At 41.8% G+C, this 16,125-nt stretch overlaps 2 protein-coding genes across 2 annotated transcripts in view; both read right to left on the reverse strand.

The window, feature by feature from the left end:
- Nucleotides 1–6,095, reverse strand: part of LOC311048600 (putative chitinase 10) — a gene marked incomplete at both ends in the record, with an annotated part of 12,595 nt that extends 6,500 nt beyond the window's left edge. The window contains 12 exons of the mRNA XM_084061863.1: nt 1,084–1,102; nt 1,302–1,573; nt 1,706–1,844; nt 2,704–2,823; nt 3,422–3,604; nt 3,714–3,840; nt 3,999–4,123; nt 4,899–5,049; nt 5,180–5,236; nt 5,453–5,654; nt 5,745–5,774; nt 6,071–6,095. Coding sequence (XP_083917989.1) covers nt 1,084–1,102; nt 1,302–1,573; nt 1,706–1,844; nt 2,704–2,823; nt 3,422–3,604; nt 3,714–3,840; nt 3,999–4,123; nt 4,899–5,049; nt 5,180–5,236; nt 5,453–5,654; nt 5,745–5,774; nt 6,071–6,095 — 1,450 coding nt within the window. The remainder of the gene's footprint in view (nt 1–1,083; nt 1,103–1,301; nt 1,574–1,705; nt 1,845–2,703; nt 2,824–3,421; nt 3,605–3,713; nt 3,841–3,998; nt 4,124–4,898; nt 5,050–5,179; nt 5,237–5,452; nt 5,655–5,744; nt 5,775–6,070) is intronic.
- Nucleotides 6,096–8,920: 2,825 nt separating this feature from the next.
- LOC311048602 (acidic mammalian chitinase-like) lies at nt 8,921–14,292 on the reverse strand (the record flags this gene model as incomplete). Its single annotated transcript, XM_084061866.1, has 11 exons — nt 8,921–9,231; nt 9,351–9,495; nt 9,601–9,726; nt 10,044–10,226; nt 10,626–10,746; nt 10,873–10,997; nt 11,181–11,331; nt 11,440–11,496; nt 13,475–13,676; nt 13,770–13,799; nt 14,268–14,292. The coding sequence occupies 11 exons, from the start codon at nt 14,290–14,292 to the stop codon at nt 8,921–8,923; spliced, it is 1,476 nt and encodes a 491-aa protein (XP_083917992.1).
- Between the last annotated feature and the right edge of the window lie 1,833 nt (nt 14,293–16,125).

The following is a 16,125-nucleotide window of genomic DNA, read 5'->3' on the forward strand; positions in this document are numbered from 1 at the left end:
ATTACATTTTTATTTGGGTTTAAGGGGTCTAGACCCCTTATTGCCAGATACCTTTTTCATCTCCTTTATTTTATGGTGTCCCTATTTATGTACAGGCCGTGGCATTGCAAAAAAATCACTCTCACATACTTAGTTAGTGTAGTTGTGTCACTGACACAGCGCAATATTCCACCACATTTGGTTTACTCATTAGATTCTGTGACCTGCCCTAAATGCAGTGATGTAGGTCACAATATCTGATAAACAAAAAACATCATTTAATGATGAGAGACAAAATGACTTGTACCATTTTCAGGAGAGTTTTTTTTTCTTTATGAAACAGGCTAAATGTTACTAAATGACAAAAGTCCCAAGTGCCCAGATCGTTTGTTGTTTTTTTTCACATGTATTGATCCCGTTTGATCCGTGAGCACCATTTACACTTTTTACTATAGTTACCTTTTTATATCTCCTGTGAGCAACTGGTTGTTCCAGTTTTTCCTGTTTATTTCTGTTGTTGAGAATTAGAGACAAACTCAATCTCTCCACTTTGAGTGTTTGATATTGTAATTGTAATTGTACATATTTTGCTCACAATTAGCTTTTTATTCAGAGTACGGCAGTGGTTCTTTTCATACTATCGCAGTACATCATTCCGTGCTGTTCACATAGTACTGTATGTGGCTAGGAGGCATTTATTTTCAAAGTGTGATCTGCAAACCCTTCGGAGTAAAACGAAGAGTAATTTAATGTCACTATAATTCAATTAATTTGAAGTTATTACAAAAAAAGTGCGCTCCTCAGAGCGCAAATCTCCGCCAGGCTGGGTTTCGTTACCCATGGTACAGCTGTCACACACTTCAGTTCATCAACGTGCCACAATAGGACACTCTACCCCTTTTCTCCTATATAATGGAAGTGAACGCGGAAGCTGCCACATCTTGCGTGTCTGAAGCGCATGGATGAACGGGCACTAATTTCTCCCTGATGTATACAGGAGAATATGCAAGATGATGATGACGATGATTCCTCTGTTCCCTATCTGTGATACTCAGTGTACTGCAATAAACAACTTCTTTGAACTGTTTGAGAATTTAATAATACTCAAGTTGAGACATAACGACTGGATGAGCGAAAAGGCAAATGAGAAAAATAACTTAAGACAGTCCTAGCTGCTTTGAATACCATGATATATTTTATTTCCATCAGTAATCGCAAGATAGCATTGCTCTTGGATTGACATACTATTTACACCCAGCTTAGCTCCAATACAATACATCTAAGAACAACTAAGGCAAAGTGGAACCATGGCCTCTTCAAGCCCAGTTACAGCAGTTGCAGCTGGTATCGAACACAAGGCTAGCAGGGCAGGTCTGTTGGTAGGTATGTCCCTGGGAGCACTGGTAGTAGTGGTTCTTGTTGGTGGGGTCTGGGTAGAATCCGCTAGTCTTGCCAGCGCAGAATCCAGATCCTCCACTGCTTCCACCACCGCTGCTGCTTCCACCACCACCACTAGGCTTGGGCTGGGGCTGGGGCTGGGGCTTGGGCTTGGGCTGGGGCACGGGGGGCAGAGGCTGTGGACTAGCTTTGCAGCCTGCATGAGAGATAGAGGACAAAGTAGACAAGACGTATCAGATCAAGAGATGGAACTCTGATTGAGTATGTGTAGAAATATTAAAGCATGCATGTGGTTTTGTATGTGTGTGCGTGTGAGAGTGCATGTTACCAGCTCCGGTTCCCAGGTGACTCTTGAGGGTGCCAATCAGTGGGTACCTTCCCTGGCCACAGAAGTTGCCGCTGAAGTCATCCATGTCAATAGTCCAGACAAAAGCTCCACCAAAACCACTCTTCTTCAGCCAGTCAGCCTGTTAGACGGACCAAGTAGTAAACAAGGGATATCGCCTTTTACGTCTCGTCCCCCCAAGTAGGGTGATTTCCCGTTATATGGGATATGAAAATGCGACAGCTATATTTTGAAGTAATAATTTCATATTTGCAAAATCAATTAATGTCCTAAAGCATGGGCCTTCAACTCTTGTGTCATCTCATCAGTCCCAATGGTCAAGTTGCAATAATTGTTGCAGGTAATTTCAATTACCTTCACCTGTCCCTTTGTTGATTAGACACACAGAGGCGCACGTACGTACTGTAGTGCATGCACGTCGGGAATCGCATTAATTACCATTTTTACCATTACCATGTCTCCTGTACCCATATTGTAGTTACAGTATCTACTTAAATTACTAATGTTACAGTGTCTTTAATACCTGCTTTTAAGATTAATTTAAAAGATGAATAAACCTAAAAGAGTGGCACTGGGACTATACAAATGTAGTATTTGAGTGCATTCGTAAATATGCTCGAGTATGCTTCAATTTCAGAGCACTCTGATATCTAATTCACAAACATCATTTAACATTTTCGTCTTTTGAAATGCATTCGAATGAACATTAATGCATCCTGTGTGTATAACCTTGTTTTGTATGCATGTAGATACGTGTTGAATACTACGTGAGAGTACTAAGGAAGGCACAACCATGGCATTTTGTAATGGCATCATCCAACCGCCATGGTTGTCACTCAAATGCTCGGAGTAATCAGTGTGTGTTACGCTTCTGTGCATATCCTCGCCCGCCCCTCTGGACGGCTCTATGATTGTCCCATGAAGGGATGCATCCAATGACATATCATATCGGAACAATATGTCAAATAGTAATTTTGCACCTTGATCCCGAAGCTCTTGGCGTTGTCGTATCCAATCCAGGTCTTGCTGCTGTAGGCATAAGGCACATCCTGGGGGGCATCCCAACCCTCAGTGCCTCCTTGCTTCAGGAAGTCGCAGATCTGAATGAAGGTAGATATTTATAGGTTCAAGGTGCTTTATTGTCACATGTATGTACAATACAGCCCATAGCAACATGGCAGGCAGTGACATGTTTGTCCTCCGAGCTTTATAAACAGCGTGGAAGAAAAAATATGTACGGTAAAAATGCAGTAGGTCAGGATATAAATAGGAATAAAATAGCAATGAAAAGTAAAACTGCGTGCGTGCGTGCGTGCGTGCGTGCGTGCGTGCGTGCGTGTTTGTGTGAGGGGGGCATCTATCTATTCATATGAAACCCATTTAGTACATTTTTGTGTGGCACCCACAACATTCTAAATATTAAGAGCTATAAATATTTTTTTTTGGATGACAAACAGTACAACTTTACAGTGAAAATGTTCAACCTATCGTCATATAATTGGTCCTCATTAATGCTCAATAAAGAATGGTACAATTTTTGTCTACTCGGTCTGTGTCTCAGTCTCTCAGATGAGCCCTCCTCCTATTTAAATCAGATGGCACACAAAGCGAAGTAAAGTAGATTATCATGCACATGTGCACCCGATGTTACCGGTAACACTACTGTTGTCATGAGTATATTAACCACGGCAACCCTACCTCATAGTAGGCCAAGATCCCAGCCTGACGAGTGTAGGGTCCAGCAGGTCCAGGTCCGCTTTCTGCGCCACCAACAGCTGTGTTTGAAGAACCCAGAACAAAGGTGTGGCCATAGCTGGCAAAACCAACCAGCAGCTTCTCAGCTGGGGCACCCTGGCTCTTCCAGTAGTTCATAGTCCAATCCTATGGACATGGAAACATACTAGCATCAACAACAGCCATTCTTTAATAGCACAGACCTTCATGTACAGTATCACAATGAGCAAATGTAGAGAGGAACCACTTCACTCACCACATTGAATTGTTGCTGCCAAACTTTGCTGTCAGCTGGGCCCTTGAACAAGGGGCTGTTCTCTCCAAGCGCGTTAGAGAAGGAGCCGTGGTAGTCATAGGTCATAACATGGAAATAGTCCAGGGTACTGGTGAAAGAAGTACAGGGTTTTGCTGGCTTATTTCTAAAGTTCTGAGACACTTTTTGTGTTATCCTTTTAGCGCCTTTCTATAATCGTACCACTATACCATTTGCAAACTGTTAATAGAGCATTCAATCAATCAAGCAATCAATGTGTGTACTGACGCTCCGAGCTGGGGAACCTGGTATCCAGGATCAATGATTCCTTGTCCAGCAGAGACGGCAGCGGTGAGCATCAGACGAGGACGGTTGGTCTGCTTACCTTCAGCCGCGAAGGCAGCCACTGCCTCCTGCAGAGAGACAGGAGGTGGTGATGGAGAGAGATGGTGTCAATATTATCCTCCAGGATGGCTGTATGTATTTTATATATTACATTTATTATTCATAAGTAATACAGTACCTGTCCTACTTCTATTCAATGTATGCTGTTGCAATTGGGGTATCTATTTAGCAATATCTGCTCTCGTTTGACATCTTTCTCATTCTTGTTTTAGTACTTTGTATTTCTCAACTCTTGGCAACTGCAAGAAAGCAATTTCTTGCAGGAGTTCAATCTGTTCAATCTGAATCTGAATGTCAGTACAGTAGAGCACACGAGAGAAACAAGAAACAATCCCAGTAAGTAATACTGTACTGTATGTTCCTGAGAGAATAATTAAATATAGCATTTTAACATACACCACGTGTATGTTAAAATAACGTATGTTGTATGTTAAAGTGTACATTAATAATACCTTTTAACTATGGACACGTAGTCAACTAGAAAAGGTCTCTGCCAGGCCGGAGATAATGTGTACCGATTTGTGTGAGCAAACTTTACCCCTCTGTAGCCAACTAAAAGAGAATGCTGTCCATTCCAACAAGTACAGCATCAAGCAAGAACACAGTTAGTGTGTTTTAAAAACAACGGTTCAAAATGCAACAATGTTGCCTATCATCATGATCATAGGCTACGCAATACGCAACATCTCCTGGCATAAACAGAATAAACACAGAGAATTAGGCTGGGCAGGGACACAATGACATGAATTTGAATACAAAGTTATTAGGCTTCAACAGCCTGACCTGACTAAAGGTGGTGAAGAGCTCCTTGCTAGGACCGGTTGGGTACTCCCAGTCGATGTCCAGACCATCAAACCCGTACTGACGCAGGAACTTGATCGTACTGCTGATGAAGGTCTGACGATTACCAGCAGTGGACACCATGCTATTGAACCTGGAGAGAGAGAGAGAGAGAGAGAGAGAGAGAGAGAGAGAGAGAGAGAGAGAGAGAATAATTATAGGAGCTTATCTTTTTCCTGAGGTTCCTGTCACTGGAGTTATTGAGCCTCATGTTTAATACTCACTTTGCTGTGCCAAAGTTCCATCCTCCAATGGCCAGGATGGTCTTCAGATTGGTATTCCTGAAGAACAAAAAATAAAATACACTCTGAGTTCTCACGCCTTATGTGTGTGTGTGTGTGTGTGTGTGTGTGTGTGTGTGTGTGTGCGTGTGCGTGTGCGTGTGCGTGTGTGTGTGTGGGTGCATTGTGCGTGCGTGCGTGCGTGCGTGCGTGCGTGCGTGCGTGCGTGCGTGCGTGCGTGTGCGTGTGCGTGCGGGCTTGTATGTGTGTTCTCACTGCTTCTTGAGAGCCTGGACCTCTCCATAGAGCTTCACATCGTCCCACTCGTAGGTCTTGAGCATGTTCTGGTCCATTGTAGCGAAGGCATAGATGATGTGGTCACAGAGACATGGGTCAATGTCGCTGACCATGTACTTCCCTGCACCGGGACGGTACTGTCCCCAGTTGGTGAAATAACAGGAGAGGATGAAGGAGGATCCTGCAAGATATGAGAGATACAGTTAGGGCTTGTTGTTGTTATTTTTATAGTGCTCTTTGAGAGTATCACAACAAGTGGAAAAAGTCTTACCTAGCTGCACGTGCAGCAGGAGAGCCAGTCCTGCAGAAAGAGAGATTCAAGGAGAGAGAGAAAGAGAGAGGAAAAGGGGGGTTGGTTGTTTCAGTAAGGAAAGCACTATATAACGCTATTATATATTATATATATATATATAACATACACAAAATATGTATTATTTTCTAGCATAAATTAGCCTTCATGCATCATATGAATCAGGATGTTAAACAAAGCAACTTAACAATTTGTTCAAACAGAAATATATTCCATTCCATTTACATTTAATTTCCTCTGCAAAGACGAATGGAGAATTTGTTCCCGATTGCAATTTCTCAGCTTACCAACGCAGATGAGAAGCTTGCCCATGTTGCCTCTGTACAACTAACTGAAGGCCAGAAGTCTCTTATATAGGTTCCATTCCTCTCCATATCTGTAAACCATGTTTGATCTGGCTTCATTATTCTGCTAAATCAGCAGTCACCTCATTTGCTTGGTCAGACTTGGCTTTGCTACATTAATTGTGCTGATAACTTTCAAGTGTCATTCAATAATGAAATGATTTGCTGAAAATTAGAAGTTAAATAAAGGTTGCCATTATGCGTTTTTATTCATTTATGTAACAAAATTCCACACCTTCAAAAATGAAATTTGTGAAACATTTAATTTCAGTGTTTAGACGTTAAAGAATAATGCCTACTGATGTTGGATATCAAGCAATACTGGAGCAACATTGAATAGCCTACCTCTGATAACGTTTCAATTCCTTCATTCTTTATTTTTCTCTGTAGTTATTCACACCAATATCCACTTGGAGATCCGAGGATGCGTGTACTGCTATTGGCATGCTTTAATATATAATTGCCTAATTGAGAATGAGCATAAGAACATGAAATGATAAGATGTCAAGATATCCCAGATGTCTGTTGGACACGAGACATTACATTCAGACCACAGTAAAGGCCATACACTGTGTTTGGACCCCTCTTGTTTCAATGTGAGAGCTTTTGTTTAACCCGCGTCTCCTGACATCATTAGATCACATTATCACACGGCTTGGTTGAATGCTTGATTCTGATTGGTCAATCGCTGAATTCAGCGGTGTGTTATTTCTGGATATTGACCGATGAGCTCAATAACAGACCGCTGTCTAATCAAAGACTCAGAGCACCTGCTGCGCTACTTGAATTGTATGCTGTATCCAACATGACAGCCATGCAAGCAAACACACAATGTCATTTACAACAAAACGTTGCTCTCAAGAATGTTTTTGAAAACAGTTGAAGCGAGAAATAGACGATGCATTGATTCTATTTGATCGACACTTCCTTGTTTTCCGAGGCGACCGTGTTGTGGGGGGGGGGATACATTAGTCCCAAACTGAGCTTGTTCTTGCTCGTCTTACGCTGGCCAACTGCCAGAGTTGAATTGGGTTTAACCTTATACCATGCATCTATTCACACGAGGAGCGCAATTATTGCTAGTCTCCATTGTCATATTGTTGGACCTTGAAAGGTCAAGTTCATTGTTTCTTTTGGTTAAAATTTGGGGAAGCTGTATGAGTTGTGAAGACAATGTCATATCATTTTGGCTTCGTAGTTAATAATTGTGATAGGAAAAAGAACTTAGACAGTACCGGTACTTTTGAATCCCATCATATATTTTATTTCCATCATTGATCACTAGACAACATGGTCTTGGATTACCCAGCTCCAATACACCTAAAGAACAACTTAGACAATGTGGAACCATGACCTCGTTCAAGCCCAGTTGCAGCACTTGCAGCTGGTATCGAACACGAGGCCACCTGCGCAGATCTGCTCATAGGTACGTTCCTGGTAGCACTGGTAGTAGTGGCTCTTGTCGGTGGGGTCTGGGTAGAGCCCGTTAGGCTTGCATTTGCAGAATCGAGATCCTCCACTGCTTCCACCATCGCCCCCACTAGCCATGAGTTGGGGCTTGAACTGGGGCTTGGGCTGAGGCTGCATGGGCTGGATATGAGGCGGGAGCAGGGGCTGGAGCTGGGGCTGGGGCTGAGAGAGTCTGTAGGAGGATCCTACAAGATATGAGAGATATACGGTTAGGGCTTGTTGTTGTTATTTTTATACTGCTGTTTGAGAGTATCACACCAAGTGGACAAAGTCTTACCTAGCTGCACGTGCAGCAGGAGAGCCAGTCCTGCAGAAAGAGAGAGACACACACACAGAGAGAGAGAGAGAGAGAGAGAGAGAGAGAGAGAGAGAGAGAGAGAGAGAGAGAGAGAGAGAGAGAGAGAGAGAGAGGAAAAGGGGGGTTGGTTGTTTCAGCAAGGAAAAGCACTATATCGCTATTGTATGCTGTACTGCTCTGTTGTGATTAACATTCTCAACCATATAGACTGTTTAAAATATTGTTTTATTCCTTTTGTTCCTTGCTCTCCCTCTCTCTGCCCCCTCCCCCCTTTTCCCCTGAAAACTAGAATGATGGAAATTGCACTCATATTTCACCCTCTTCTCTACCCCTGTAAAAGTACAAGTTAATAAGTTCCGGATTGCAGCTTTAACTAAGGCAAATTTATATGACATACAAAAAATATGTAAAATTATGCATCATATGAATCATATGAATCAGGATGTTAAACAATTACTTTGAACACTAATATATTCCATTCCATTTACAGTTAATTTCCTCTGCAAAGACGAATTAAGAATTTGTTCCCGATTACAATTTCTCAGCTTACCAACGCAGATGAGAAGCTTTCCCATGTTGCCTCTGTATAACTAACTGAAGGCCAAAACCTCTTATATAGGTTCCATTCCTCTCCATATCTGTAAACCATGTTTGATCTGGCTTCATTATTCTGCTAAATCAGCAGTCACCTCATTTGCTTGGTCAGACTTGGCTTTGCTACTTTAATTGTGCTGATAACTTTCAAATGTCATTCAATAATGATATGTTTTGCTGAAAATTAGAAGTCAAATAAAGGTTGTCATTATGCGTTATTATTTTATTAATTTATTTAACATATTCCACAAAAAAAAATGATTTTAGACAATATCATATCATTTTGGCTGCTGTAGTCAATAATTGTGATAATATAGAAAAAAAGAACTTAGACAGTACCGGTTGAATCCCATCATTTATTGTATTTCCATCACTGATCGCTAGACAACATGACAAAGTGGAACTTAGACAAAGTGGAACCATGACCTCGTTCAAGCCCAGTTGCAGCAGTTGCAGCTGGTATCGAACACAAGGCCAGCAGCGCAGCTCTCTTCATAGGTACGTCCCTGGGCGCAGTTGTAGTAGTGGTTCTTGTTGGTGGGGTCTGGATAGAGTCCGTCACTCTTGCCAGCGCACCATCCAGATCCTCCACTGCTTCCGCCACCACCTCCACTAGGCTGGGGCTGGGGCTTGGGCTGTGGCTTGGGCTGTGGCTTGGGCTGGGGCTGGGTATGAGGTTGGGGCTGGGGCTGGGGCTGGGGCTTGGGAATCGGGGGCAGAGGCTGTGGGCGAGCTTTGCAGCCTGCATGAGGAATAGAGGACAAAGTGGATGTGTGTCAAGAGATGGAACTCTGATGAAGTCTTAAAGCATCAAGCATGTGTTTTGTATTGTACGTGGGTATGTGTGAGAGTGCATGTTACCAGCTCCAGCTCCGGCTCCCAGGCCATTCCTGAGGGCGCTGATTAGTGGGAATTTTCCTGCGTGACAGAAGGTGCCGCTGAAGTCATCCATGTCCAGACTCCAGACAAAACCTCCACCAAAACCACTCTTTTTCAGCCACTCGGCCTGTAGACGGATCAAATGGTTCAATTAAAACAAAACAAAAATACCACAGGAAACAGTCGACCACTGCTACAAATCTGAACAATATGTGAAATATACATTTTACACCTTGATTTGGCAGCTCTTGGGATTGTCGTATCCGACCCAGATACTGCTTTTGAGGTTGTAGGCATAAGGTACATCCTGGACGGCATCCCAGGCCTGAGTGGCTCCGGTATTAATGAAATCGCAGATCTGAATGAAGGCAGAGGTTTAGGGTTCAAGGTTCTGGTGCTGTATTGTTACGTGCATGTACAGTAGAGCCCGTAGCAACATGGCAGGCAGTGAAATTATTGCACTCTGAGATTCCACAAGAGAGTGAAAGAAAAAAGAAAAATCTGCAATAATTCATAAAATGACAAAAATAGCAATAATGATATTAGAATTGTTTAATCTGTCAGTGTCAACCTGTATACTGGTTTACAAAGGTAATAAAGTTATATAAATTAGACGGAACGCAAAGTGAAGTATAAGTAGTCAAGAGTTTATTGGCAGGAAAATCTCAACCCTACCTCATAGTAGGACCAGAATCCAGTGTTTTTGGTGTACGGTCCACGAGGTCCAGGTCCAGCGTTGTAAGCACCAACAGCAGTTTGGCCACCATTAATAACAAAGTTGTGACCATAGGAGGCAAAACCAACCAGCAGCTTCTCAGCTGGGACACCCTGGCTCTTCCAGTAGTTCATAGCGTAATCCTAGGGACAAGGAAGCACACTGGCATCAAAGCTTTTCAGTGCAGACATTCATTCATACAGTATCACAATATACAAATGGGTAACAGTTGCTCTCAGGGTACCCGTAATTAATGCCTAATTTATGATTACTTAATATATTTTTAAGCGTTAATTAAGTGTTAATTAAGCATTAATTAAGCATTGATGTATCATGAATTCCTTGTAATTCATGTATTAAGTAACTTTGCTTAACTAATGATTAACTAATGATGTTAATGATGGAATTACAAGGAATTAATGCTTAATTAATGCTTAATTAACACCTAAATAATCTATTACGTAATCATAAATTAAGCATTAATTATGGGTACCTCATGAGCAAGTGTTACCTACAAAGATATGAGGAACCTCCTCACTCACCACATTGTAGTATTCACGCATCCAACCATGGTCAACTGGGTCCTTGTACAGGGGGCTGTTCTCTGTAAGAGCGTCTCCACTCTGGTAGTCGTAGGTCATCACATGGAAGTAGTCCAGGATACTGGTGAAAGGATGATTGATGCGCAGGATGATTACTAACAGAATGTAGAGCTTTAACCTTTTAACAAATAACAAAACAAATCCCTTACAGCACACAAATGTCTGTTTGTGTGTTATCTATACTGACGCTCCAAGTTGGGGAATCTGGTATCCATGGTCGATGTTTGGCTTTCCACCAGCGACAGCAGCGGTGAGCATCAGACGAGGACGGCTGGTCTGCTTACCTTCAGCCTCAAAGGCAGCCACCATCTCCTGCAGAGAGAGGCGGTGATGGACAAAGTGAATATTATCCTCAACGATGGATGAATTTATTTCACCTCTACTTTCATGTATATTACTAAAGCAATGACTTTTAAGTGTACACTTGGATTGGGAAATATTTTCATAAGCAGGGGCCATATTGTTCCTTTCAGTTTAACATAATAGAAGGCTGACCTGACACAGGACAGTGAAGAGTGGCTTGGTAGGTCCAGCTGGGTACTCCCAGTCAATATCCAGACCATCAAACCCATACTGACGCAGGAACTTGATCACACTGTCAATGAAGGTCTGACGGGTAGCAGGACTGCCCACCATGTCCACAAACCTGGAGAGAGAGAGAGAGAGAGAGAGAGAGAGAGAGTCGAACAAGGGCTTTTATCCGTTCCTGAGGCTCCTGTCATTGGAGTAATTGATGCTCTTGTTTAATACTCACTTTCCGGTGCCCATGCCCCATCCACCAATGGCCAAGATGGTCTTCAGGTTACTATTCCTGAAGGACGAATAAAAAAGAATACACTTTGGGTACACTTTTGTGTGTGTGTGTGTGTGTGTGTGTGTGTGTGTGTGTGTGTGTGTGTGTGTGTGTGTGTGTGTGTGTGTGTGTGTGTGTGTGTGTGTGTGTGTGTGTGTGTGTGGAGGTTCGGGCTAGCCTGGCGTAGCCAGACTATATCACTGCGTGGACATGAGTCTGGTGCTTCCAAGAGGACGTTTTTTTTCCCCAAGGGGCGGGATCAAAACAATGGCCCTCGACGCAATTGGTTAGACCTACAACCAACTACCAATTACAGTCTCCCATATTCGAATACTGGGCCCTGATTGGTCACCCACGTCTTCTCGAGCAGGAAATGGATTCTCTATGGAGCGGTGCCAGACCCAAATCGCAGAGTGCAATTTATTTTTTGCACTCGCAGATTCGTCTGGTCCCAGGCTAGGTTCGGGCTGCTATGCCCTCACACCTACACCGTCCATCCGACAAATATGCCCATATATGGAGATCTCTGTATAGTCAGTCCTTGGCCCTTTTATGTCCACATATGGACATCCCTGATCTCATCAGTATATGCCCATTTATGGGCATGCCCCCTTTTGTGTCCATATGGAGCTGACTGATTTGTTTGCGCCTGATGCCATGCGGACACATTGAGGTTAGAGAACACACTCCATATTTGGGCGTAGCTGCATTGGGAACTCCTATTATGTGGTTAGGGCTGAGTCATAGTGACATGAGCGTGACGATGTGGTCCGCCCGCCGGCCAGTCCTCCAATTTTAATAAATAGGATTATGCATTTATGAAAAGTCAGGCTTTAAACTGAGCCACGGTACTGAAACAGCTCTTCAGAGAGTTTTTAATTACCTAATTCTAACCACAGACTCAGGTAGCTCTGCTGTCCTAAACCTGCAGCCGCTTCCATGTATCAATAGACTAGAACAATTTGCTGGCATTACAGGTACTGTATTACTGTATGCCATACCGGTCAAATAGGAGTTTCTCTGTGCAGATAGGTGAATTCTCCTCATCTGTGTTCCCTCTCACCTGCAGTGTTCCTCAGGGATCTGTTTTGGGCCCCCTCTTCTTTTTTACTATACATTCTGACCTTAGGACCAATAATTGCTAAGCACAATATCTCCTTTCATTGCTATGCAGTTTATGTCCGAATATATTTGCCTCGGAAATCAAATAGCAATGTCTATTTTCGTCCATTTCTGGACTGCATAAGCCAGGATGAACACAAACTTCAACACTTAATGAAAGCAAAACAGAGTTCATAGTTTTTGGTCTCTTCTGCCAACAATGGGCCCCTTAAGCTCTTACATTCAATCCTCAGTGAAGAACCTTGGTGTGATCTTTGACAGAGATTTCAATTTGATACACAGATTAGTTCTGTTGTCAAGACTCCCAGCTCAGATAAAGGCCTATCTTCCCCCAAAAGATTTTGAAAGGCTAATTCATGCATTAACTTCCGCAAGACTCGATTAATGTTATTCCCTCTATGCGGGAGTAGGAATTGACCAGTTGTCAGACGCTTGCAGCCTGTGCAAAATGCAGCTGCCCGCCTCCTCACAGGCAAGAAAAGGCATGATCACATACAGTAACCCCGGTCTTGGCCTCATTCCACTGGCCCCCTGTGCGTTTTAGAATACATTTTAATCTGGCTGTGCCAAAAAAACAAAAACAAAGGTGACCTTTGTGTGGCTGCCCCTTGGCTATGGAATAGCTTGCCCCATCAGATTCGAGGTGCCCGTCACAAGAGGCTTTTAAATCATTATTGAACTCTTGGCCTTCAACTCTAATTGAGTGCGTATCTGTGGTCTTTATTGTGTATTACTACCTCTCTCTGTACTTCACTTATATGTAACCGTTTGTTTAGCTTTTTCTTTTGTCTGTTGTTGAGTTTTGAGTGTGCGTGCGTGCGTGCGTGCGTGCGTGCGTGCGTGCGTGTGTGTGTGTGTCTGTCTGTCTCCTCACTGTTTCTTGAGAGCCTGGAACTCTGCATAGAACTGCTCATCGTTCTTCTCGGTGGTCGTGATCATGTTATTTTCCATTCCGGCGAAGGCATAGATGAGGTGGTCACAGAGACATGGATCAATGTCCTTGGGCGTCATACTCCCTCTACCGGGACGGTGCTGTCCCCAGTTGGTGAAATAACAGGAGAGGATGTAGGAGGATCCTGCGAGATATATGGGAGACACAGTAAGGGCTTATTATCAGTTTGATTCATTCTGCCAAATGAGAGTATCACACCAAGAGGACAAAGTCTTACCTAGCTGCACGTGCAGCAGGAGAGCCAGTCCTGCAGAAAGAGAGAAACAAGCAGAGAGAGAGAGAGAGAGAGAGAGAGAGAGAGAGAGAGAGAGAGAGAGGTGTGTGAAGCGGAATTGGTTGATTCAGTAAGGAAAAGCACTATACTTTACTGTTATATTGTATTGTATTAACATACTCTACCGTACTGTTGTACAAATGTTTAAAGTAATGTTTTATTCCTTAACATAAGTTCTGGAATGCATCTAAGGCTAATTTATAAGACTTAAACAAAGATTATATATTATTAACAAGAATAAATTAGCCCTTATTTTCATTTTATTTTATTTTTGTGTTCATTTTTTTTAACTTCCTGATTCATAATAATATGAATCAGGATGTTAAACCTTTTTTTAAAACTGTTTTTTTAACACAAAAATATATTCCATTCCATTGACAGTTAATTTCCTCTGCAAAGACAAAGGCAGAATTTCTTTGCAGCACCAGTTTCTCAGCTTACCAACGCAGATGAGAAGCTTTCCCATGTTGCCTATCAGTACAACTAACTAACTGAAGGCCAGAAGACTCTTATATACAGTCTATTCAGCTCCATATCTGTAAACCATGTTTGATCTGGCTTCATTATTCTGTGAAATCAGCAGTCACCTCTTTCATTTGCTTTGTCAGTGCGGTTGCACTTTCTATTTTCCATGTGGCTTTGCTGAATGAATTGTGCTGATAACGTTAAGTGTCATTCAATAATGATATGATTTGCTGACAAATAGAAGTCAAATAAAGGTTGTCATATATATTTTTATTATATATATTTATTTATTTATTTTTACAGTTCATTTCACGGCTCGGTTGAATGCTTGATTCTGAATGGTTAATCACTGAATTCAGCGGTGTGTTATTTTTTAACTAACTAGCTCATATCAATCTGCGTGTTTGATTTTGTGCCGTATCCAACTTGTCAGCTACTGTTTGTAAAAAAAAAACATACAATGTCATCTACAGCTAAACATTGCTGTCAAGAATGTTTTTGAAAACATTTGAAGCGAGAAATAGACAATGCAGAAACCAAAAATTGATTCTATTCTATCAACACTTCCCCTTGTTTTCCGAGGCGACCACATTGCACTGGACGCACCTGGCATAAATTAATGGAATACTTTTATTAACGTAAGCAATGAAATCCTTTGTTTTGTTGTTACTTTTGGGTAAATGTATTAATTTATTAAGTAGCTGTGTAATAAGCGGGATAATCAATGGGGAGCGGGTCATTATTGAGAAATAAACCCAGACGCTATCGCGTCGGGGTCTAATCACGTTGTATGGGATTATTTCTCAATAATGATCCACTCTCGCATTGATTATCCCTTGCCAATGGTGGTCTTCTTTCCTGACGAAGATCCTTATTGCACTTTCACACTGATTGCAGGAATGGCAACTCTGCACTTTGAAACACCTACTTGCTATGACAGTTTGCCGCTGTGTCGAGCAAAGCTACACTCTTTGATTAATACTCTTGTTTGTGTAAGTCATGGGTGTATTAACCCATTAAGACCCGTTCTACAAATGCCTTCTAAATCATTAGTTCTCAAACTTTTTCGTAATTCAAAATCACACTTTCAAGATTTTTCAAAACATTTCCAAAAAAGCAGATGTACAAGCTTGCAGCGCAGCATGGTGTGCCTCGCGTGAGCTTGTATGTCCAAGGCTAAAATCTGAAATGACACAGATGTTTTCCTGGTTTTAATGGGTTGAAAGATGGTCTGAATTCCCTGAAATATTTGAATGAATTTTGACACCTCGGGAGGAAAGCATTATGTTGGGAAAAAACAGCTTGTTGTAGGCAGGAAAATATGTGTAGTAGGATTTCCCCTGAATAGCTCTACGGAGCTATTAAAGCTTCTTAATTGAAGCATAATTTTTATACAGGATAGTTTGTTATTATATATATATATATATATATATATATATATAATTCCAAATATTATTATTATTTTAGAAATACATTATGTGCAGTTTGTTTTTTGTTCTGTGATCTTTCTAATACTTTTTGTTACTACTGTATCTTTAATCTTTCTAATTCATGTATTTTATACACTGTCATGTATGCCACCTTGACCACTGTGATGTGTATGTGAGAAAATGTAAGACGATGATCATGATAACGATGATGATTCCCTATCTGTGATACTCTGTTATACTGCAATAAAAACGTTGTTGTACTGTTTGTTTTAAGAAAGTATTAACAATCAAGTGGAGACATAACGACTGGATGAGAGAAAGGCAGACAATAAATGTACATAGTCAGTCCAGTTTTTTTTTTATCCCATAATTTATTTTATTTCCAACAGCAATCACGAGACAGC

This window comes from Gymnoscopelus microlampas (assembly GCF_963454915.1).
Source record: "Gymnoscopelus microlampas genome assembly, chromosome: 7".
Classification (NCBI taxonomy): Eukaryota; Metazoa; Chordata; class Actinopteri; order Myctophiformes; family Myctophidae; genus Gymnoscopelus; species Gymnoscopelus microlampas.